This window comes from Leopardus geoffroyi, chromosome B2, assembly GCF_018350155.1.
Source record: "Leopardus geoffroyi isolate Oge1 chromosome B2, O.geoffroyi_Oge1_pat1.0, whole genome shotgun sequence".
Lineage (NCBI taxonomy): Eukaryota > Metazoa > Chordata > Mammalia > Carnivora > Felidae > Leopardus > Leopardus geoffroyi.
Genome location: NC_059332.1, coordinates 33,425,418 through 33,446,907, shown reverse-complemented (window position 1 = coordinate 33,446,907; position 21,490 = coordinate 33,425,418). Strand labels below are relative to the sequence as shown.

General features: G+C 58.4%; 1 protein-coding gene across 1 annotated transcript; it reads left to right on the top strand.

The window, feature by feature from the left end:
- The first annotated feature begins 2,424 nt into the window (after positions 1-2,424).
- On the top strand, positions 2,425-20,601 carry SPDEF (SAM pointed domain containing ETS transcription factor). Its single transcript, XM_045497959.1, has 6 exons — positions 2,425-2,855; positions 13,671-14,135; positions 16,220-16,417; positions 17,680-17,727; positions 17,820-17,966; positions 20,420-20,601. The coding sequence occupies exons 1-6, from the start codon at positions 2,429-2,431 to the stop codon at positions 20,596-20,598; spliced, it is 1,464 nt and encodes a 487-aa protein (XP_045353915.1). The 5' UTR covers positions 2,425-2,428; the 3' UTR covers positions 20,599-20,601.
- Positions 20,602-21,490: the final 889 nt, after the last annotated feature.

Below are 21,490 nucleotides of genomic sequence, written 5' to 3'. Positions count from 1 at the left end.
TCAGCCCATGTGAGCCCAGCTGAGCGGATGGCAAGTCCTCGCCTTGCTCCCTCTTGGAGCTTCCCAGCTTCCAGAAGCACCCACTCTAGGCTTGGGCAGATAGAACCACTGTCCACACTCAGCACGGCTTAACCCGGTCTGTCCATTCACGCCCACCCATCCCTGGAGAGATCTATGGAGTGCTCCCCGGCACCAAGGACAAGGCGATTCCCAGCATTCAGAGGGCAACATTCCCAAGGCCAAGGTTTTTTGTGTACATAAAAAACTCTGGCTGCAAGAGTGCTCTGTCTCCATCTGCCTGTCTATCTTCTGGTCTGCCTCAGCTAGGATCAGACTTTGAGCATTAAAGACAACACTTAGCGAAAGCAGAAGATCTGTTTCTCTCATCACATTCCTGAGACAGGCAGTCTAGAGCCAGTATGGAGGTTTTGTGCAGTCCTCGGAGACCTGGCTCCTTCCAGCTCACTGATCCAGCATCTTGACCTCATGGTCCAAGATGGCAATCAGAATTCCAGCCATCACAGTTGCAATCCAGGAAGCAGGATGAAGGAAGCATAAAGAAGAAGGGGGCAATTGGTACATGCCAGTTTACCTTTAAGAAATATCTTTAGGGCCGCCTGGGTGGCTCAGTCAGTTAAGCATCTGACTCTTGATTTTAGCCCAGATTGTCATCTCACAGTTGGTGGGATCATGCCCTGCATCAGGCTCTGTGCTGACAACACAGAGCCTGCTTGGGATTCTCTCTCTCCCCCTCTCTCTGCCCCTCCCCTGCTCATGCACTCTCTCAAAATAAATAAATAAACCTTCAAAAAAAAGAAATTGCCATTTTTTAAAAAAAGAAAGAAATATTCTTAGAAATTGACACATAACACTTCCACTTGGTCACAGAGTCTGGATAGTCTTAATTCCAGGTAGCCAAGTTCCCAGCCAAAAATTAGAGGCTTGTTTACTAAGGAAATAGGGAGAGCAGACACGGGGGTGGGGGTTGGGGGGGGGGGAGTGACTCTCTCTGACACCCCATCCACCGAATAAGCATTTGTTGGGTGCTCCTTGTACTTACCCTGTTATAGTGCTTATAATATGGGGAATAGCTTATCTTGCGAGTGTGGAACAGTGCCTGTCACATAGCAGGTGCTCACTGAGCAGCGGCCGCTGTTCTGGGTGTGTCAGAGCGCTGACATAAGCATGGATTGTGTGAGACTGGAGGGGAAGGCTGCCTGCCAGGCAGGGGCGTGGGCTACGGAAAGGCTTTCTAGAGGAGGACCTGCCGGGACGTATCGACCCCTGGGGGCTGGGATGGTCGACTGTGGCCATTTTAGGACCTCGTATTCTCTCCCCCGACCTCCATCCCGTCCGATTTCCACTTTGCTGGCGAATCACTGTAGAAACTCATCCTTACCAAGGTGCCAGTGGTGATAACAGCCAGGTGCAGGGCTCTCCGGGGTGAAAAGTCCAACCATGTTATGTTGGAGAATTTGGGCATCGGTTAAGGTGAGTTCAGGCCCTGGGGTTTCCTAGAAGCCCTAGAATACTCTCACTGTGGGCAGTCACACAGGCCCTCTTGAGATTAGAAAACAACGATGAACGTTGTCTAAAGTGCCCTCATCTGACAGAATGGGGGTAGCTGTGCTTGGTGCCCTTCCAAGGTGATCCAGAGAAAGGAAGTGCCAGCCCCCTGCCCTCCGGCGACATCCTTCAAGCCATCTGGCATAATGGGGCGAGACCTTTGAGCTCAACCTTGCGGTCCTCCTGGGACTCATGCAGGTGGAAGAGCCAGGCATGGGCACCTCATCGTCGCCATCCTACAGGGACTGTCAGAGAGCAAGCTGCTGCTGGCCGGCCCCCACTCTGGGCTGGGAAAGTGAGCTCCCGATCATCCCTGAACACCACTGCATGATGGGCCTGCACAGGCCCCGTGGGGCACAGAGAGCATGGGTCCCACATATGGTGAGAGGGCCCACAGCCTCAGGTCCTTTTTCACGGGGTTCTCTGAAGTTCCTTCCATCCCCAGCCTGGAGAGCCAGACAGCACCTCCTCCAGGAAGCCCTCTCTGACTTGCCTTGCTGGGTGCTTCCACGGCCCTCCACTGGGGGCATGGGTGGCTCTGAATTTCCACTGAGCTTGCTTGTCTGTTCCCCAATCTTGGCTGCTGCCTCTTAGTGTCCTGTCCCACATTGCTCTAGATGTATTCCTTGTATCTTACACATACTATAAGCTCAGTAGCTACGCATCAACTAATGAACATGAGTGAGTAAGTGAATGCATAAGTGAGTGAACGAATGAATGAATGAGCAGGTTTTCTAGCTGCCAGAATATGGATCCCCCATCAAGGAGAGGGAGGCCTGCAAGGGTTAACCAGGAGTCCGCCTGTGGTCTGAGGTAAGCAGGGAGCATATTTGTTCAGGTAAATAAGGAAGGATTACTTATAATGGGAAATCAGGCCTGGCCAACTCTTCATCTCACGGCTGCTTGCCTTCCTCCCAGCACATTCCTGCACTCTGCCCGTGTCCACACTGCCCTGCAGATCTGGAACCCCAGCCCACCACGGCCTCCATGTAAGCCCCTCAGGCTAGGTCTTGCCACCGTGCGGGCAGGTGGCCCCAGGCTGGGAGCGAAGGGCTCCCTTACAGGGCACACAGCCCTGAGATCTCAGAGGGCCACCCCTCGAGGGTGGCCAGGCCCCCAGCGGCCCACCCGAGTATCACCTCTGCCCCCAGCCCTTCTGGCCTCTGGTCCCACTGCCCCCCCAGATGCCTGGCTGAGACCCAGCGGTGGCCCGCGCTGCCCACGCCTCCTCCTGGCCCTCAAGGTTGGCTCCACGGTGGACGGCTCCCTGGGCACCAGGCAGACGACGGGTAAGTCTGGTGGGAAGGCAGAGTGCTTTGCCATGGGGGCTTCCCCCTCCCAGCCATGCGGAGCGGGTGACAGAGGGCAGGAGTTGGAGGCATGGTCCCCGGGTCCAGAACTGATCTCCCAGGCATTGCTGGCCTGTGATCTGGGTCCTTCACCCTCAGAATCCCCTGATCCTCCTTATGCTGCCCATCTGCGCCCCCTGCCCCGGGCTGACCCCAGAGCCCGGGTGAGCCCTTGGCCTGGTGAGGACCAGGATGGCCCCTGTCTGGACCCCACCTGGAGCCCAGCCCGTACAGCCTGAAGGGAGGCAGCCTTGCAGGTGCAGAGCCTCGGTCCCCGAGACATGGCCAGTTCTGCTTGGCTGGCAAAACACAGACGACCTTTCTGCCGCTGCCAGCCACAGCTGCTCTGCCAAGAGAAGGGTCCACCTGGGGACAGGCCGCGGTGGGCAGGGGCTGGCCGAAGCCTGGAGGCTCAGGGCCGGGCTCTGGGTCAGAGCAGGAGGGACAGGCCCAGAGCCCGGGGTTTGGGCGGTGGTGGGCCAGGACCCAGGTGGGCTGGGGAGCTGCGGAGCGAACTAACAGGGCTCGAGTACCCAGGGAGGCAGAACGCCGGTCTGGGCGTTCTGGGCCTGCGGGCCCCGGTCTGGGCACGCTAGGAGAAAAAAGGGACGTCCTTGGGGACGCTCATGTCTAAGGTTTGCCAGATGTCTGCTGTGGGGAGAGAGGGAAGTGATGGTGGAGAGGACAAGGTAGAAAGCCAGAGGGTCTGGATGGCTGGGGACTCCCCTGGAGGCTGGACCAGGTGTGCGCGTGTGTGCATGTGCGTGTGTGTGTGTGTGTGTGTGTGTGCATGTTGGGAGTGGGCAGTCCCACGGAGCCAGCCCCGGATCCCCTCACCCACCCAGCAGCCCATACCCAGGCCACAGGCCTCCAGTGGCCCGTTCCCTATATAACAGTAAAGGCCTTTCTCCTTCTCCTTAGTCAAGTCTAGGACTCAGCCTCATTTCCTGCTTCACGGCAACCCCCAGTAAGGCCGCATCTCCCCAGCACCAGCTGCTCGGCGAGTAACAAAACAAACAGGCATCGGGCTTCCCCAGGCCCGAGGTGGCGAGGTGGCGGTTGGGATGGGCAGGAGACTCCCCAGCACACAGGGCCCCCCCTGCCCCCCAGCGACACGACCCAGCCCAGCTAGGGGTGGGGCTAGAGCCAAAGACTCCCAGCTTGAAGTTTCACCCCGCCCCCCAAACTCACAGAAATTTGGGGAGAGGGAGCATCCTCAGGGCTCTTGGGGAGGTTGAGGTGCGGAGGAGATGCTCTCTCAGGGTGGGGAGCCACCCTCCCCTGTGAGAAATGAAAAAGGCACTATGAGGACACCTAGAGCCGAAAACTCTGTCTCTACTGGACTCGTTTCTTGTGAGTTAGCAATTATAAAACACCCACGGTAAAATGCGACGCCATTTGATTTTCCCAAGGACCCTCTGAATTGCATGGAGCTTCTCTGTCCACCAAGCCTGAGGGAAGAGGGCGGACACTCAGCAGGTGTTCCGTTGATCAGAAATAAGTAGAAAAAAGAGGAGAACCCACTTTCTACCACTGAGGTCATTGCAGATACAAAGTTAATACCCTTGAAACAATTAGGGCCCCATTTTGTGCTTAAACAGCTTGGTGCGGCTTGAGTGTAACCTGGGGAAGTCAGTTCAGACCGACCTGGGGACAAAGATGCTTTGGGTGGAGGGCAGGAAAGGGTGGGTTCAGGCCCCCTGTGTGACCTCGGGCAAGTCACTTTTCCTCCCTGCCCTTGTAGCTCCTTGTCTGTGTAATGAGGTTAGCCAAGGTGGCCTCCTCTGTTAAAGGAGGCTTCGTGGAAGGGACAATCTGGAGCTGGGTTTTGCAGGCTATATAGGAGTTGGTGGAGGCAGACTGGCTGGATTTGCCAGCTTTCTAAGATGTGTGCTTTCCCAGGCTTGTGCCCCAGGCTCGGGTCAGCAGAGGTGGGTGGCTCTAGCTCTGGCTCCTCCTAGAGGCCAGGGAGGGGTGAGTGAGGCCAGCAGCTGCCCCGGGCTGGACTAGAGAGCAGGATGACCTCAGGTAAGGCCCAGGCCTCCCTCGACACCAACCTCAACTCTTCCCCAGCCTCCACCCACCATCACCACCTGCTTCTTCCTCTGTTCCCCTCATTCCTCACCCCATCACCTTTCCCTCCCCTCTTCTCCAGCCCCGTCCCCTCACCTGCTCCCCGGTGCCACCTTCCTGAATGTTCCACCCATCTCAATTTGGTGCCACCTTCCTGAATGTTCCACCCATCTCAATTCGCAAGAAATTTCCATCCACCTTCCCTCAATCTTCATAAGCCTTAAGGCATGCTCTTGACAGCCCATTTAACAGACAGGATCACTGAATCTCCGAGGAAGCCAAGTCACTTATCCCAGTCCCAGAGCTAGAGAGCAGGGAGGTGAGGCTCCATGCTGGTCTGGGACCCTCCCCTTGCCCCTTCCCCGCCCCCATCCCATTCTTCACCCCGCCCTGCTCCCCTAGCCAAGGGAGCAGCCTGTCAGGTAGAACAACTCTTCCCAAAGCAAACTTTGCACAAGGCGAGTTGCCCTGGGCTCTTCCTGACATTTAATGCTGGGCTCCTTCCCCTGCCTCGTTTGCATGCTCCTGGCTCAGGAGGTGCCCCCTGCCAGATTCTCCTCTCCTACCTTTCAGCAGCTGGGGCGGGACCTCCAGGCCCAAGGAAGGTGAGCCTCCTCATCCCTCCAGACTGACGGACTGACCGCTCCTCCCCTGCCAGGGACCTGTGTGACTCTGCTGGGGACCAGATAGACAGGCCCCCATTCAGGACCTTAGAAAGGGACAATGAGGCCTCTCTGGGCACCACCAGAGTTGAGAAGCCCTCCCTTTTCCCTCCAGCTCTGGGATTCAGGAGAGGGGCCTGGGGGTGGCTGCCCAGCCAGGGTCTCAGCACCCAGGACTAGTGACATTGGTGGGGACCTAAGTGTCTCTGCTCTTGGGCAGCAAGTTCTTCCCGCCTCTGACTCCCACACCCCCCTCCACAGGGCTCTAGGACAGAAGGGCGATGCGTCTCCGCTAACACTTCACAGTTGGGGATGTGGGCCCCAGTAACTCCCTAGGAACCCATCCCCGCCTATCTAAACCTCTTTTGAAGCGATTTCTGTTCTTAGCCTCTCAGGACAGTTCAGTCTGGACTTCTGTCATTTTGTGCAATGTTGGAGTGCCTTCACTTTGTCCTGAAACCCCAGGGTGTGCTCCCCAGCCCTATGATTGGGGCTCAGGGCGCATTTTCTCCCTCAGCCCTGTCAAGACTTTATAGATTCACCAACCCTGGTTTATGGAGTGCTGTGCCTGGCCTGGGGGAGGCCGCCGAGACACGTGAGGCTAGAGATGGGGGGGGGGGGGCGGTAACAAATGTGCACACCCGCCTCTGGGAGATCGCAAAGCCTGGCCAAACCCCAGAGACGCAGGTGCCTTTGAGTCCCTGTGTCACCGATGAGGAGGCAGAGGCCGAGAGGACGGGCCAAAGTGCCACAGGCAGGAGCCGGGCGAAGCCACGTGTTCTCACACCCTCAGGGACCCGGCTGCCCAGCTAGGCCAGTAGCTCGGGGAACAAGATGCCCATGAAACATTGAAGCCTGCATCCCGGAGCAGGTGCTGGGAGGGGTGGTATGGGGCCGAGGTGCTGGAGGAGCGCAGGGAAGAGTGGCGATCTGTGGGGTCCTGGGGAGACTCTGCCAGAGGGAGGCAGGGCAGCCCAGTCGGCACTGCTTGAGCGAAGGTGAAATATGCATGGCCAAGGGAGAGCAAAGGAGCTCGATGGGGTACTGAGACCAGGCCTGTCTCAACAAGGGCTGAATGAAGATGTGAGCCGCAGTTTCTGAAAGTCAGGAAAGACTTGAACTTGATATGGCTGGAAATCGGGGCTGTGGCCTGACCACCCCAGCATCACTGGCTCTAAGCCCTGGATTTGTCCCGGCTGGGGTCTTGGCTGCCTGCATGAAGTGGAGAGGGGACGCTGCTGGGGTTGGGAGTCCGTCTGATGCGCCATATGTGGGGCCAGAGGCAGCCTGCCAGAGCCCCTGCTTGGGCAGAAGGCTGGGCTGAGTTTTTCAGAGGCTCTGGACACCAACCAACTCCAGGGGAGGGAGGCAGGGAGGAGACACAGCCACACCCCTTATTCTGTCCAAATGTCCACCCTGAATCACGTTTCTACTTGCCGGGGGAGCCCCTAGAGTCCGCCTGTTTCTCCACCATCCTGCTTCCAAGTCAGGCTCAGGGGCAAGATGGGGGCCATGGGATCATAGAATCCAGACAGCGTCTGGGCTAGAAAAGCCCTGAGAGGTGACTTATCCCTTCAGAGGACAGAAAAGGACACTGGGGCCCGGAGGAGACCAGGGGCTGCCCAGGGCCCCACACGCAGCGCAAACAGAGCAGGACAGGGTCTCATATCTCCAGGGGCTGAGGGCTCCAGTTCTTCCCAGGCCACGCCTCCCCACCCCCTGCCTTTGGAGCAAACTCAAATACAGGGGAGAGCTTGAGGCTGAGGTGGGTTTCTGCACCTCCAGGCTGCAGGCGTCCTCGCCACTCAGAGCTCTGCTGTGGGGCATTTGCAGGGGCTGGGTCAGCGGGAGGCCTAAGCAAAGGTGAAAGGGGTGGGCAGCAGGGGGACCCTAGAGGCTGGGAGGTGCTGAGTCACAGCACTGTGTGAAAAGAGGGAAGTGCTCCGTCTTGAGTTCCGGTCCCTGCTCAGTCACCACAGACACTTCTCTGGTCGGGGTCACGGCACCCGTGTCTGTCAGGTGGGAGTAATAGTGGCTGCCCCCTGGGCTGGCTGCGCGAACCCAAGGAAGCAGTTTATTTAGCTGGCCTTCACCTTGTCCCGGACAGGGTCACAAGCAGTGTCTGGAAGGCTGAATGTGTGGACGCCAGTGGTACCCGTGCAGCGGGAGCAAATGGGAGACGGAGCTGGTACAAATGTGCCTTTGGGCTCCTGGCTGCCCGAGGCAACTGTGGGGAAAGCAGACTAGACCAGACTCCTTGATGTTCCCTTGAACCTATTTGCTCCTGCCACCTGGCCCTGTGTCCCAACTCCCTACCCAGCTTCTGATTCCTATAGCCTCGCTGCACCCCACCCCCCACCAGTCTCCACACACACCTCTAGGCTCAAGCTGAACCTCCCAGAGAAGAGGGCTCCTGAAAAGTTAGGCCAGGGGCCTGCCCGGGTCTGGGATCTGATGAAGTGGGAGAAAGCCAGGAGACCTAGAAGAAACCTACCTCCCCTGTTCTCATGCTGAGCCCAAGATAGACAAGTCCTCCCCCAGTCACCCCTGAGGGACCTACCTTCCTACTCTCTGTCCTTGGAGTCGCCAGGGGCAGCAGGTGCCTGGGGATGACCACAATGGGGTGCTTGAGGAAGGCCAGAGCTGCCTGGAGGTAGCCAGCCTGGGACACCTTCCTGGGTAAGAAGGCAAATCTGTCCGGTGGAGAGAGGTGGCGCTCTGGACAGGGAAGGGTGGTCAGTAAGGAGGAGGCTGGGTCCTTTATTGGGTCCAGCTCGTTCGAAGCACAGTTTTAAAGGGCAAAGGGAGCTGAGGTTCCATGGAGGGCGGGAGTGACTGAGGAGAAGTAAGGGGGCAGGAGGAGGGGTGGAAGAATGAGAAAGTAACGGGGAGAGGCTGGGTCCAGAGGCGGGCAGGGTTGGGCACTGGCCTCAGTCTCCCTGCATCCTGGGCAGGCCAAGCTTCTCTCCAAGGTGCTGACCAGCTAACTGGGGGGCAGGCCCGTGTGGCCCCTACCCACTCTGCATGGCCCCTGGCCAGGCCCTAGTCACACCCCCACAGTCCCCTGACCCTGACAGATTGAAGGAGGCCCTTGCATGGAGGGAGAGAGAGGCTGACAGCCAGGACGGTGGGCCACAGTGAGGAAGCCCCAGAAGGTCTGCCCCAGCTGGTGGAGAAAGGCCGACACAGAGCTCAGTGGCAGGTTCTGTCACCCCCGCCCCCCGCCCCCCCACTCTCCCCTGGTGCTCTTGTCTTGGTGCTGGGATCTGCAGCCAGGGTTCTGGGCTCTGGGCAGCCTGAGGCTGGGTCTCACGATGGAGGTAGGGGCCCGAGAACATTTATCCCACCCGCAATCCCCCCGGGGGTGCAATCTGGGAGCCTGAACTGAGCAGGATGTGGGAGACAGGCTCCAAGCCCATAAGCGCCCAGAGCCTGCCTAAAGACCTCCTTGGTAACTCCATTTCCCTGAGGCTGTGGCCTCTGGAGATATCAGGCGATCTTCTGCCGGTGCCAGGTCGGGGTGGCAGTGAGAACCCGGGAGGCCGGGCAGTGGCATGAAACGGCTGCTATAAATCTCCAACTCTGGGTCCCTCTGCCCTCTCTCCTTGATCTGCCTTCCTGAGGGAGTGGGAGGTGCTGAGAGAAGGGCCCCTGAGGAGGCTAATCCCTCTGGCCGCAGCCCCACGGTCCCGCTGGTCTGGCCCTAGAACTGGGCCTTGGCCTCCACCAGCTGTTACCAAATTTTCTTTGTTTGGAGTCTGAGCCAGAGCCTCTGGGGCAGGAGGGAGCCAGGACATGCTGAGCCTTAATCCAGACATGTGGTTTAATCCAGAAAAGATCAACTCGAGGTTTGGGAGCTGGAGGCATCGCTCAGGAGACGGGCAGCATCTCGGACCCAGCCTGCATAGGCCAGTGGGAGGGCTGGGCCAGCCTTCACAGGGGCCCGGGCTTGGCAAACATGGGGCTTATCCCAGGACCCTGTGCCTATGGAGCAGGAGCCTGAGGGTCAGCGGGCCCCAGGTTTGGTCCTCGCTCTGCCATGACTATGGGCACGTCCCTGCCACTCTGTGAGCCTCATTTTCCCCAGTGCACATGTGTCTTCATGGGCGAACAATCACCTGTGGATATAATCATGGTTGAACTGCACAGCACAGGTGGGAAGAGCTGGGAAGTCAGCTGTTGAGGAGGGCTTCCTGGGAGAGGAGGGGGCTTTGGGCTGAACTGTGATGAGAGGGAAGTGGCATCTTGGGCAGGGGGATGGCAACACAAAATAGCCATGTTCTGCCCACAGCACTGGGGCCAGGGGAGAAATGCCATTGTCATTAGAACCCGGATAAATGTCGATCGATCCCTGGTTTTGGTCCAGACCCTGCCACTGACCAGCAAATGAATCCCTTCCCCATGTGTGATCTACAAAACTTTCATATAACATATAGTCCCTTCCAACTCTGATAATCTGGGCTGGGTAGGAGGTGAGCTGAGACATGGGCACCAGCCATTGGGATTGCATGAGGGTGGCAATGGGGAGCCATGGGAGGTTCTTGAGCACAGGGGTGCCTGATGAAGGAGCATCGAAGGGAGATGAACTTGACAGTGGCGTGGAGTGAGCAGTCAGGAGGTGGGAATGGACTTTGGAGGATCAAGTTGCCCAATCAGGAGGTGGGCAGGACCCTGGGAAAACGGACTGGCCAGCCTCAGAGGGAATGTGGCACAACGAGCACAGCCTTTGCGTGTCCAGCTGGGGACTTCTGGCAAGCTGTATTAAGACCTCTGTGCCCCCCTGTCCACATCTATAAAATAGGGCTCCCGAGCCCACGTCCCCTGGGGCTGTGGGTAGTAAAGGAGTGACAGGCGTGAATGCTCTGGGCCTGGGGAAGTGCTCACTGAGCAGTTAGTTCTCTCTTCCAGCCAGAGTCTGGCCCCAGAGCCAGACGCCGGAGTTGCAGGCTGGACACTAAAACCCCCAGCTCCCTGACCAGTAAACCAAGGTCCCCCCGGATCTGGGCTGCGGGGGTCAGAGCATTCCCCACCACCTCCCCACCTGTGGACAGTCAGATCTTTCCTCCCACCGCACAATTATTATTTTTCACCAGGGAGGTGTTGGGAGCTGGGACCGAGCCTTGGTTGAGAGCAGGTTCCCTGGCATTTAGGAGCAAGGTGAGGGGGAGCTGAAATGCAGGGTGGGGCGGAGGCGGGAACTCGCCTGGACCAGGAGTCAGAAGACCTGGATCCAAGTCACTTATCTCTGCGCCTTCACTTGCCCATCCACAAAATGGGAATGAGCGTAAGGCCCGGTTGCCGCTCTCTGAGGAAGGACAGATGCAAGGGGTGCTCGCTCAGTGAGTCAGGGATGTGTCATCACATCCCGGCCCAGCAAATGCTGCCACCTGCCCCACCCGTTCATCCTCACTGACCCCTCATGCCACCGTGCCCCGAAACAGCAGCTGCCTCCCACCCCACCTGTGGCTGCAGCCACGCAAGCAGGAGCGCCACGAGGGAGGCAAGTTCTTCTGCTTCTCGGAAAAGCTTTCTGTCTCCCTGGCACATGGCCCAGGGTGCTGGCAGAGACTATCCTAACGTGGCAGGCACAGGAGCCCTGGGGACGTGGATGGGGCGGGAGGCAGGAAGGGGCGACGAGGTGGGGGGCTGAGAGGGGCTGTCCAGGGGTGGGGCCTCCTAGGGGGTAGGGCGTGGGCATAGGCCAGGGTGGGGACCGGGGAGCAGAGGGGGCTGTTGGCACGGCCTGGGTAAATAATGTTGGGCCCACAGCACACATGTGTGTTTGCACAGAAGGCCTTGAAATGATTCCAGGCCTGCCCTCTGCCCCCCGCAGCCCCACCCCACCCTGACCTTTCCTTCCTTGTCACTTAAAGGAGCTCTTGAAAGGGAGAGTCGAAAGCAAAGGGAACACCCTTCTCTCTTGCTGGCGTTCTCTCCACCACAGGAAGTGGCAGGGTTGCCATGTTAAAGTTGGGACTGTCGGGCACTGCACAAGGGAGGGGACGAGACGGAGCTGGAATTCCACTCGGGCCCCCTTCACCAAACTCTGCTCTCCAGAGAGAAAGATCGCTGTTTTCTGAGATATGTGAAGGTGTGGAATGGGCTAGCTGCAGGCCTAGAGAAGCCAGAAGGGTCTTCCCAGCTGGGTTCTTTCCCTGCGCCCCCTCCAGGGAGGGGTAAATGCCACTGCACACCGAGGCTAACCGGGCAGCCAGGTCAGTCCCACGGGGGGAGCCATGATGGGCCGGGGAGCCCCCCACTGTCCCGGTGTGGCACAGTACATGTCAGCAGTAGAGTCTACCGGTCGTTTGATTAATGCCTCTCCCTCTCACTGGCCCGATGCCTTTCAAGTGGCAATTCTCAAACGTGAGCTTGTGTCAGAATCACCCAAAAGCAGGGCGCCTGGGTGGCTCAGTCGGTTGGGCGGCCGACTTCGGCTCAGGTCATGATCTCGCAGTCCGTGGGTTCGAGCCCTGCGTCGGGCTCTGTGCTGACAGCTCAGAGCCTGGAGCCTCTTTCAGATTCTGTGTCTCCCTCTCTCTGACCCCCCGTTCATGCTCTGTCTCTCTCTGTCTCAAAAATAAATAAACGTTAAAAAAAATTAAAAAAAAAAAAAAGAAAAAAAAATCACCCCAAAGCTGAAACACACTGCCAGGCTTTCCCAGGGCTTCTGACTCGGTCGCTCTGCGGTTGGCCTGAGAATCTGCATTTTTTGCCACGTTCCCAGGTGGTGCCGATGCTGCTGGCCCAGGCACCACGTCGTGAGGAACACGTGGGCCCATGTGAACTTGCCCTTAACGGGTTCGTCTGCTCCTTTCCTTCCTGCTGACTTTCATTAGGAGCGTGTACTTGTTGATAATCTCCCACCTCTGTCCTGAGTCGTGCTGGAGTCCCGGGCCCACAAATCACAGAAATAGCCCAGAAACCCTGGGGTTTTGGTACCTGTACATCTCCTGAGGCCCCTGCCTCACCCGATCCGCCTACTCCAATAGGGGGTGCAGAGAAAAAGGGCCCTCGGCAAAGCAGGGCCTGCATGACCGCTGTGGAAAGAGGCCTCCAGCTCCTGTTTTGAGGCCAAGTGGTAGCCCCCTGGGGGGCCTCAGGGCGGCAGGAAGAGTGGGGGTCTGAGTTTCTGGGGGCCTCCGTCGTTCCCCAGAGCATGCTCCTCCTCCCCTCTCTCCCCCTCCTCTTCCCCTGCAGGTGGGCACGGCCTCCTCAGGGCACACTCCTCCAGGGCGAGGGGAAAGGAGAGGGCCCTGGGAGCTGGGAGGGGCAGGGGGCAGTACCTTTGGGGAGGAAGAGGTGGGTAGGTACAAGGAACCCAGTCCTGAGCCAGTGTGGCGCCACTCAGTGACTGCCTCAGCACTGTCAATTTGTTCACATCCCCCAAATGGTGGTGGAGGGGAAGAGGGCCCGCCTCCCTGACTTGTGAGTGGCTTCTACCCCACCACTCCCCTCACCTGCTCCTCGCTCCTTAACCGCCAGGTGAAGGTGATGGTGACCTTCTCCCTTCCCCACCGTCCTCTTTAGGAGAAGAATAAAAGAAAACAAGCTTTGCTCCAGAAAGAGAGATTTGGGTTAGTTCTCAAAAGGAACTTCCTCCACAGGACAGTGGACGGGGGATCTGGGCATGGGCTGGCCTGGGGCCAGAGGCCCGGACACTAAAGTTTACTTGTCCAGGCCTCAGTGTGCTCATCTACCAAATGGGGCTACTCATGCCTTCCATTGTGAGGCTTGAATGAGGTCGAGGACCTCAGAAGGGTGTGGTAAGCACACCACGTGGGTAAAGATTTGCTGCTTTCAGCCAACCTGGCTTTCTTGGGGAAAGCTGTTTACACCTCACTTTCTTTCCCAGCCAGGAGCCTATCTGCCCAGCCCTGTCCTAACTGCCCAATGACCCGGAAGCCCCAACTCTCTCCCTGGCCCAGTGGGCCCCTCCTCCCCATAACGAGCTTAGTGGCCCCCACGGGGATGGGGAAGCAGCCAGACCCTGATTGGCCTTCCTCTCTTATTTCTGCAGACACAGCCACCAGCCCAAGCAACGGCGGCATGGGCAGCGCCAGCCCGGGCCTGAGCAGCGTGGCCCCCGGCCGCCTCCTGCTGCCCCCCGACGCTGTGTTGCGCACAGGCGTGGAAAAGGCGGCCGCGGGGGCGGTGGGGCCCGAGAGACGGGACTGGAGCCCCAGCCCGCCTGCCACGCCTGACCAGGGCCTGTCTGCCTTCTACCTCTCCTACTTTGACATGCTGTACCCTGAGGATGGCAACTGGGCCACCAAGGGCCCCGGGGCCAGCTCTCGGGAGGAGCCACCTGAGGAGCCCGAGCAGTGCCCTGTCATCGACAGCCAAGCCCCCGGGGGCAGCCTGGACTTGGCACCGGGGAGTCTGACCCTGGAGGAGCACTCGCTGGAGCAGGTGCAGTCCATGGTGGTGGGCGAGGTGCTTAAGGACATTGAGACAGCCTGTAAGCTGCTCAACATCACTGCAGGTGAGCCTTTCCGCACGTCCCCCTCCGTAAGGCGGGCCGCAAGCAGGGCTGAGGTCGCTGGGGGTGTGGGGGGCCGCGCAAGGTGCACTCTGGCCACCCCTGGCCCGGCCTCAGCAACACCAGGCATGCTGGGGATTCTGCACGTACAGTCAGCCCACGGCACACAGCAGCTATGAGCCTGGGAAGGTTCCTACCCTCTCTGCCCCAACTGCTGGAGGCAATGCAATCAAGCTCTACACCATCTGACCCTCTACCCCCCCCCCTCCAGAGGCATCTCCACGCTCGCCTCATTTACTCTGCTCCAGCCACACCTGTTTTTTGCTGTGCCCACGACCCTCACCCTCAGGACCTTTGCATCTCCTGGTCTCTCAATCCAAAACGTTCTTCCCCCAAAGAGTTCCTCGCCTCACCCCGTGCCTCCTTCAGATCTTGACTCAAATGGCACTGTCTTGATGAGGCTTTCCCTGCCCCCACTGCCAACTCTTACTCCTCCTACCTGCTTTATTTCTCTCGTCGCATGGACGGTCCGATGCCCTGCATATTTTATTTATCCATTTTATTTGCTCTCTGTCTCCCCCACTGGAATGTACACACCCCGAGGGCAGGGATTTTCATTTGTCTGGTTCCCTGCTATATCCCCAGTTTCTAGGATGGCGCCTCGCACATAATAGATGTTCAATAAACAGTAACTTCTGAATATGGCAGGCTGTGTTCTAGCACTGGGGAATAGAGTGGGGAACACAACACAAAAGCCCCTTTATCCACTGAGCAGACATTACAGTGAGGGAAACGGATCGTAGATAACTAGATAAATGTGTGTCACTGGTCCGGTGGTGATGAGGGCTCTGATGAGGAGGGGGCATTAGGAGTCCAGGCACATGTGTGTGCCTGGAAGGTGTGGTTGTGGGGCTGATGCTGTGAGTTGAGGGGCTGCGGGGTCTCCAGCCTCCTGTTCCCACATCGTCTCTCCAGCTTTGGGCAGGCCTGACCCATCTCCTGGGTCCCCGGATCCCGGCGTTTGAGCATCCCACTCTCGTGCTGCTGTCACACAAAAAGTCTTCAGGCGTCCCTCAGGCCCAGCCCCTCCTCCTCAGAGTCATCCAGGCCCGGCCCCCGCCCCCAACCATCCCTGCAGGTGCCCCATGCCCGTCCTGCCCCTGGAGGTTTCCCCGTTCTGCCTCCTCTCCCACACCGGGCTGGGGAGGGGCCTACCCTCTGAACAATGGAGACAGAAACAAATTGCTTTGACCCTGGGAAGGAAAATGGGTTTGTGAAGTGGGGGCAGCCCAGCCTGCAGGTCATCCATCTAGGGCACCAGCTTAGGCCACAGTGTTCACTTGGAGGCCCCATTGTGACTGTGCCACCAGCCCAGCCTCCACCCACAGGCCCCGCCAGCCTCACCCCAGAGCAGCTCCCCAGGGGAACCTAGCCAGTGACTCTCTTCCTAGCCTCTGCGGCCTGGAGAGCCGCATCATGACTGCCCGGTGCCCTGCCATTTATTCGCTCAGTGCTCGTGCACTGAGCAGCTAGTACGTACCCGGCCCTTTGTTAGCTGTTGGACGAGAGGCTACAACTCTCTGTGCCTCAGTTTCCTCATCTGTAAAATACGGTGGAGATTAGGATTCAGGTTGCAGGACTAATTCCTGGTTGGGTTTTTTTCCTGGTTCCTTGAAGGGTTTGGGGAAGGCAAGAGGCAGCTGAGAGAGAAGCTCAGGTGTCTCTGGTTTAATGTCACCGCCCCCCTCCGGGGAGGGGGCTTCCTGAAAGGCCTTCTGAAGGGACTGGAGGGGTCGGGGGGACCCGAGGTCTGGGTGAGGTGGGGGGTGCAGAGGCCCCAGGCTACCCTGCCCTGAGCCAAGTTTGTTTTTAGGACCCCGGCTCCTCTGCCTCAGTCCCCTCTCTTCTTGGGTGCCCCCTCCACAGGGCCCCTCAAGGCTCTCTCTGGCCTGGCCTGTTCTCACCCCAGGAGCACACAATCCGGGCCACAAGCTTCCAGTTCCCACGGGCGCCCCACCAGAGCAGAGCCGGCCACATTTGGGGCGGTGGCCTCAGCCCGTGGAACTGAGGGAGTGTCTCTTGTCCAGACCCCGTGGACTGGAGCCCTGGCAACGTGCAGAAGTGGCTCCTGTGGACAGAGCACCAGTACCGGCTGCCCCCCGTGGGCAAGGCCTTCCAGGAGCTGGGGGGCAAGGAGCTGTGCGCCATGTCGGAGGAGCAGTTCCGCCAGCGCTCACCTCTGGGTGGGGACGTGCTGCACGCCCACCTGGACATCTGGAAATCAGGTGGGACGCGGCATGGGTGAGAGAGGTGCCTCCCGAGCTCCGAGCCAGGGACCCTGAGGGGGGCGCTAGGCTGGGACTCCCGCCAGGGTCGCTGTCTGCTGGGGAAGCAGCTGGTCGGTCCCAGTCCGGACTCTGTTCTAAATCTCAGCCCCACTTGCTGCTGCCTCCCCAGATCCTGGGCCGACTCACCAGCCCTGACCCACTCCCAGCCCTGGGCAAACCCACAGCACTTAGGGCCAGAGCGTGTGGGAAGTTAAAAGGTAGGAGTTGGACTGTGAGAGCGCGGACGGCATAGCTGATGGGGACCGTGGGGACCACGAAGTCCTCCTTTGTCCTTTTGAATCTTTTTTTTTTCAACGTTTATTTATTTTTGGGACAGAGAGAGACAGAGCATGAACGGGGGAGGGGCAGAGAGAGAGGGAGACACAGAATCGGAAACAGGCTCCAGGCTCTGAGCCATCAGCCCAGAGCCCGACGCGGGGCTCGAACTCATGGACCGCGAGATCGCGACCTGGCTGAAGTCGGACGCTCAACTGACGGCGCCACCCAGCCGCCCCTCCTTTGTCCTTTTGAAATTGTGTTTGTCTGTTCTGTGTTGTCTTCCATTAAAGGAGTAATGAGGTAATCAGTGTGCATGAGTTCTCAAAAGACCATAATGGAAATAGTGCCGTGAAAAGGAATTTCCCCCCTCGCTCCTGACCCCCTGCCTTCCAGTCCCCCTGCCTAGAGGCAACCACCGTTACTGGTTTCTTGGGTACGTGCTGGAGAGAGTCTACGCACACAACGAGCAAACATACACGCGTGGTTTTCACCCTTTTGTAACATGGATCGTGCCAGAGTATCACACTGTTCCACTCTTGGTTTATCTTGGACCTGGCTCCCCAACAGCATCTCTACAGCTGCCCTATTTCTAATGGCTGCGTGCCAACCCCTTAATGTTTAAATCACCTTGCATCCCACTGCGTGCCCTGCACGGAGCTGCATGCTTTGGGGGAGGCAGTGCTTGCCCCACGAGTCGAGGCCCCTGCCCTTAGGGGTCTGGGATCAATAAAGGCATGGGACCCACTCATATGTATGACCAGTAGAGACCGGTGTCCTGCCCCCGCCCAGTAGCTGGCAAGTGCCTGGCTAGAGAGCCAGGTGGTGATGGGGGCAGAAGCTGGCTGCCTCCATCCACGCCGCTTGGCCTCAGTCCCACCCGAACACCCTCTTCTGCCCTCTGGGTCTGCCCTGGGTCTCAACCTTCTCTCCTTGCTCCGCAGCGGCCTGGATGAAAGAGAGGACTTCTCCTGGGGCGATCCACTACTGCGGTGAGCCAGGGCCAGCAGGGAGGGGCCAGGGCTCTGGGGTGCAGGGTCGAGGGGTGGCGCCCCACTCACCGCCCCCCTCCCTGGCTGCCCAGCTTCCACCAGCGAGGACAGCTGGACCGACAGCGAGGTGGACTCCTCCTGCTCCGGGCAGCCCATCCACCTGTGGCAGTTCCTCAAGGAGCTGCTGCTCAAGCCCCACAGCTACGGCCGCTTCATCCGGTGGCTCAACAAGGAGAAGGGTGAGCCAGGTTCCCCACGCGAGCCGCAAGGGGATCGGGCCTCACTGACGCTGGCGGGAGCCTGCCGGCCTCCTGCCAGGTGCCAGGCACAGGGACGGCTGGGGGCTGCGGGGGGGGGGGCGCCCCCCGCTTTTGCCCCGAATGCCGGACACGCTGCCGTCACTGGAGCGTTAGGATCTGCGTGCAGCTTGTGTCTCCTGACCAAGCTCTGTCCTATACAGGACCCCCAGCTCCACACGGGGCCGGGGACATGCTAGGGACTTAATACTCTGCGGAGAACTGGACACAGTCTTCCCCTTCAAAACATCATAGCTTCCCCCCATTGTTGGGGGGCCTGGGTGGCTCAGTCAGTTAAGCGTCTGAGTGCGGTTCAGGTCATGATCTCACGGTCCGCGAGTTCGAGCCCTGCGTCGGGCTCTGTGCCAACAGCTCAGAGCCTGGAGCCTGCTTCTGATTCTGTGTCTCCCTCTCTCTCTGCCCCTCCCCCGTTCATTCTCTGTCTCTCTCTGTCTCAAAAATAAATAAACATTAAAAAAAAAAAACACAACATCATAGTTCCCTCAGGGAGACTGATGTGTCCGGTGAGAAATACCACGTGGGCCTCATAGGCAGTATTAGATTTCCAAGAGGCCACATTAAAGAAAAAAAAAGGTAACAGGTGAACTTTTCTTTTAAAGTTTATTTATTGTGAGAGAGAGAGAGTGCAAGTAGGGGAGGGGCAGAGAGAGAGAGAGAGAGAGAGAGAGAGAGAGAGAGAATCTCAAGCAGGCTCCATGCTGTCAGCACAGAACCCATGTGGGGCTCGAACTCATGAAACCGTGAGATCGTGACCTGAGCCCAAATCAAGAGTCGGATGCTTAACCAACTGAGTCACTCAGGTGCCCCTTAACAGGTGAATTTAATTTTAATAAGCTTTTATTTAATCTAATATTACAGATTATTAAAATTTCAACACTTAATATAAAAATTACTAATGAGACATTTTTACTAAGTCTTCAAACACTGGTGAGTATTTTACACTTATAGTACATCTCAATTCGGACTAGCCACATTTCAAGTATTCAAGGGCCACATATGGCTAGTGGCTACCTCACTGGACAGTGCAGGACTAGATGGTGTGTGCGTGTGTGTGCGTGTGTGTGTGTGTGTGTGTGTGTGTGTGTATGTTGGAAAAGACTCAGAGCCAAGAAACCCGGGTTCTAGGCCCCATCCTGTCATTAGTGGCTATGGGTACTGGGACCTCAGTCTTCTTCTCTGTAAAACGGACAGGGTTCATTCCTCCAACAAACCTTCACTGAGTACATCCTCTGGTTCCACACCGGCCCAGCCAACATTTACGGAGAATAAGTGTCCCTTTGGTGCAGGGCGGATTCAGCTGCACCCCGTCCTCGAGGGACCTGCAGGTTATAGGAGAACCAGCAGTGAAATGAGCTGGGGTACAGAGCGTGCCGGGGCTGCGACAGGGCGGTGGGGGCAGCTGTGCCTTGTGCAGGAGGACTTCCGGGGAGTGGTGACTTGGGCTGAGTGTGAAGGACAAATAGGGGCTAGAGGGGGTGGAGAGAAGTTCCTGCACAAGGCACGGTAACCCTCGTGTCTATTTGAGACTTAACGCGAGCCCGGTCCTCAGGAAGACGGTTCCATGATAGATTTCTAGGGAGAGGAGATCAGGGAGGGCAAAGTGGTCTGGGAAGGCTCCCTGGAAGGGGTGTGCTGGCTTGGGTTTTGCCAGGAGGGTTTAGAATGAGAACTGGGATTGTTAACAATGTCATAGTTCCTCCCAAGGGGCACTTCTGTCAGACTCCGCTGTAAGCACTTTCTGTCGCCACTCAACAAACGGTAGTCATTACAACCCCCTCCACCCCCACGATAAAGGGGCCTCAAACAGCTTCTCGAGGTAGAACATGGCAGAGACGGGCTTCAAACCCGAGGCAGCCTGTCTCCAAATCCACTCTTTTCCCCACCTGCTCTGAATTAATCCTACCAGAAAGGGCCGTGTTGGCTTCGGCTGAGGATGGCAAAGAGGTCTTTCAGGCTTGGGGGCTGCTGGTCAAGGTGGTGGGGGCGGGGGCGGAAGTGGGGATGACCTTGACAAATGAGCTGTAGGCACAGCTCAGAGCCCCACAGGGCTTCTGCGCAGGGTGTGCAAACCCCACAGTAGGAGCAGAGGCTGGCAGGGGCCAGGCCCTCGGGGCCCCAAATAACCCGCTAAAGTACGCAGGCTCACCCTGCACTCAGCAGGTTTGTGACCCCATAGTATCATTTATCACTTACTGGGGCACAAATTTCTTTAACCCTTACTGCCACCTTGGGAGTAGATAGTATGCCCCCCCACGCCCCCAGCCTGGCCCTCACCCCCCACCGCCGACACTGACCTGCTGGTTTTGGTCTTTCTCCCTCCTGGCACACCCCCGCCTTGCACTGCTGGCTCTCTCTGGGCCCACCTGCTCCCCCAGGCATCTTCAAAATTGAGGACTCCGCTCAGGTGGCCCGGCTGTGGGGCATCCGCAAGAACCGGCCGGCCATGAACTACGACAAGCTGAGCCGTTCTATCCGCCAGTATTACAAGAAGGGCATCATCCGGAAGCCAGACATCTCCCAACGCCTCGTCTACCAGTTCGTGCACCCCATCTGAGGGCTGCAGGCCAGGCCCTAGGCCTGAAACTCACCCTCGCCAGACCTCCCTCCTGCCCACCCCTGCCTCTGCCGGACCCTGAGCTGAGGGAGACTGCAATCTCCTGGCGTTGGAGTCTAAGGTCCTGGAGGGGACGGCCTTCTGCTTCCAGGGGCATAAATGAGCTCTCCGGGGCCCGGGGGACCCCAGGGTGGAGCGCTTCCTCCTCGGGCCTGACTGCTCACATGCCCAGTTCCCTGGAAGATGGAAGGAGACAGGGCTGTCCTCAGCGTTCATGGCTCCCCGGGGAAGGCCATCCCTCCACCCCAGCCTCTGACCCCAGAATTTCCAGAGCAGAGCCGACAGAATGACAGTGACTTAGCCAAGGCCACTAGCAGTCCAGTGCTCCCTGCTGCCCCATCCTGCACCATGCTTGGCGTGGTGCTAGGAGACGTCTGTGCCCCCGAGTCGGGAAGCCTGGGGTGCTCCTGGGAACGGATAATAAAGATACTAGAGAACTACCGTGGCCCCAGTGTCTGTGCAGCGAGTGAGTGGCACAGCCCCGAGGCCACCACTGCTCAAAGTGGTTGTCACAGTGGCCTTGGGGTGGTCACAGGGGGCTTCCTGGGGGAGGTGGCATTGAGCGGAGTCTAAACGGAAAAGGGTAATTAATTGGTAGAGGCCGTGGGAGAGAGGCAGTGAGCCTTCAAGGCCTGGGAGGGGCTAGAAACACCCTCATCTCCTCCCACCCACATGGGGGCCCATAGGAAGGAGCAGGGCTGGGGCTGAAGAGGGTCTACCTACTTAGGCAGGGGGAGATGGTGGCGTCCTCCACGGCCTCTTGCTGTGCTGTAGATCGGGGGCTTTCTGCCTTAAGTGGCCAGGGTGCTAACCCTCTTGCGAGGGGCCCCTG

Bases quoted from the DNA above. Each gene is read 5' to 3' on its own strand.
- SPDEF (XM_045497959.1), top strand. From the start codon at position 2,429: ATGGGAAATCAGGCCTGGCCAACTCTTCATCTCACGGCTGCTTGCCTT. The intron at 2,856-13,670 runs GTAAGTCTGGTG...TTATTTCTGCAG, and splicing joins GGGCACCAGGCAGACGACGG to ACACAGCCACCAGCCCAAGC. The intron at 17,967-20,419 runs GTGAGCCAGGTT...CTGCTCCCCCAG, and splicing joins GTGGCTCAACAAGGAGAAGG to GCATCTTCAAAATTGAGGAC.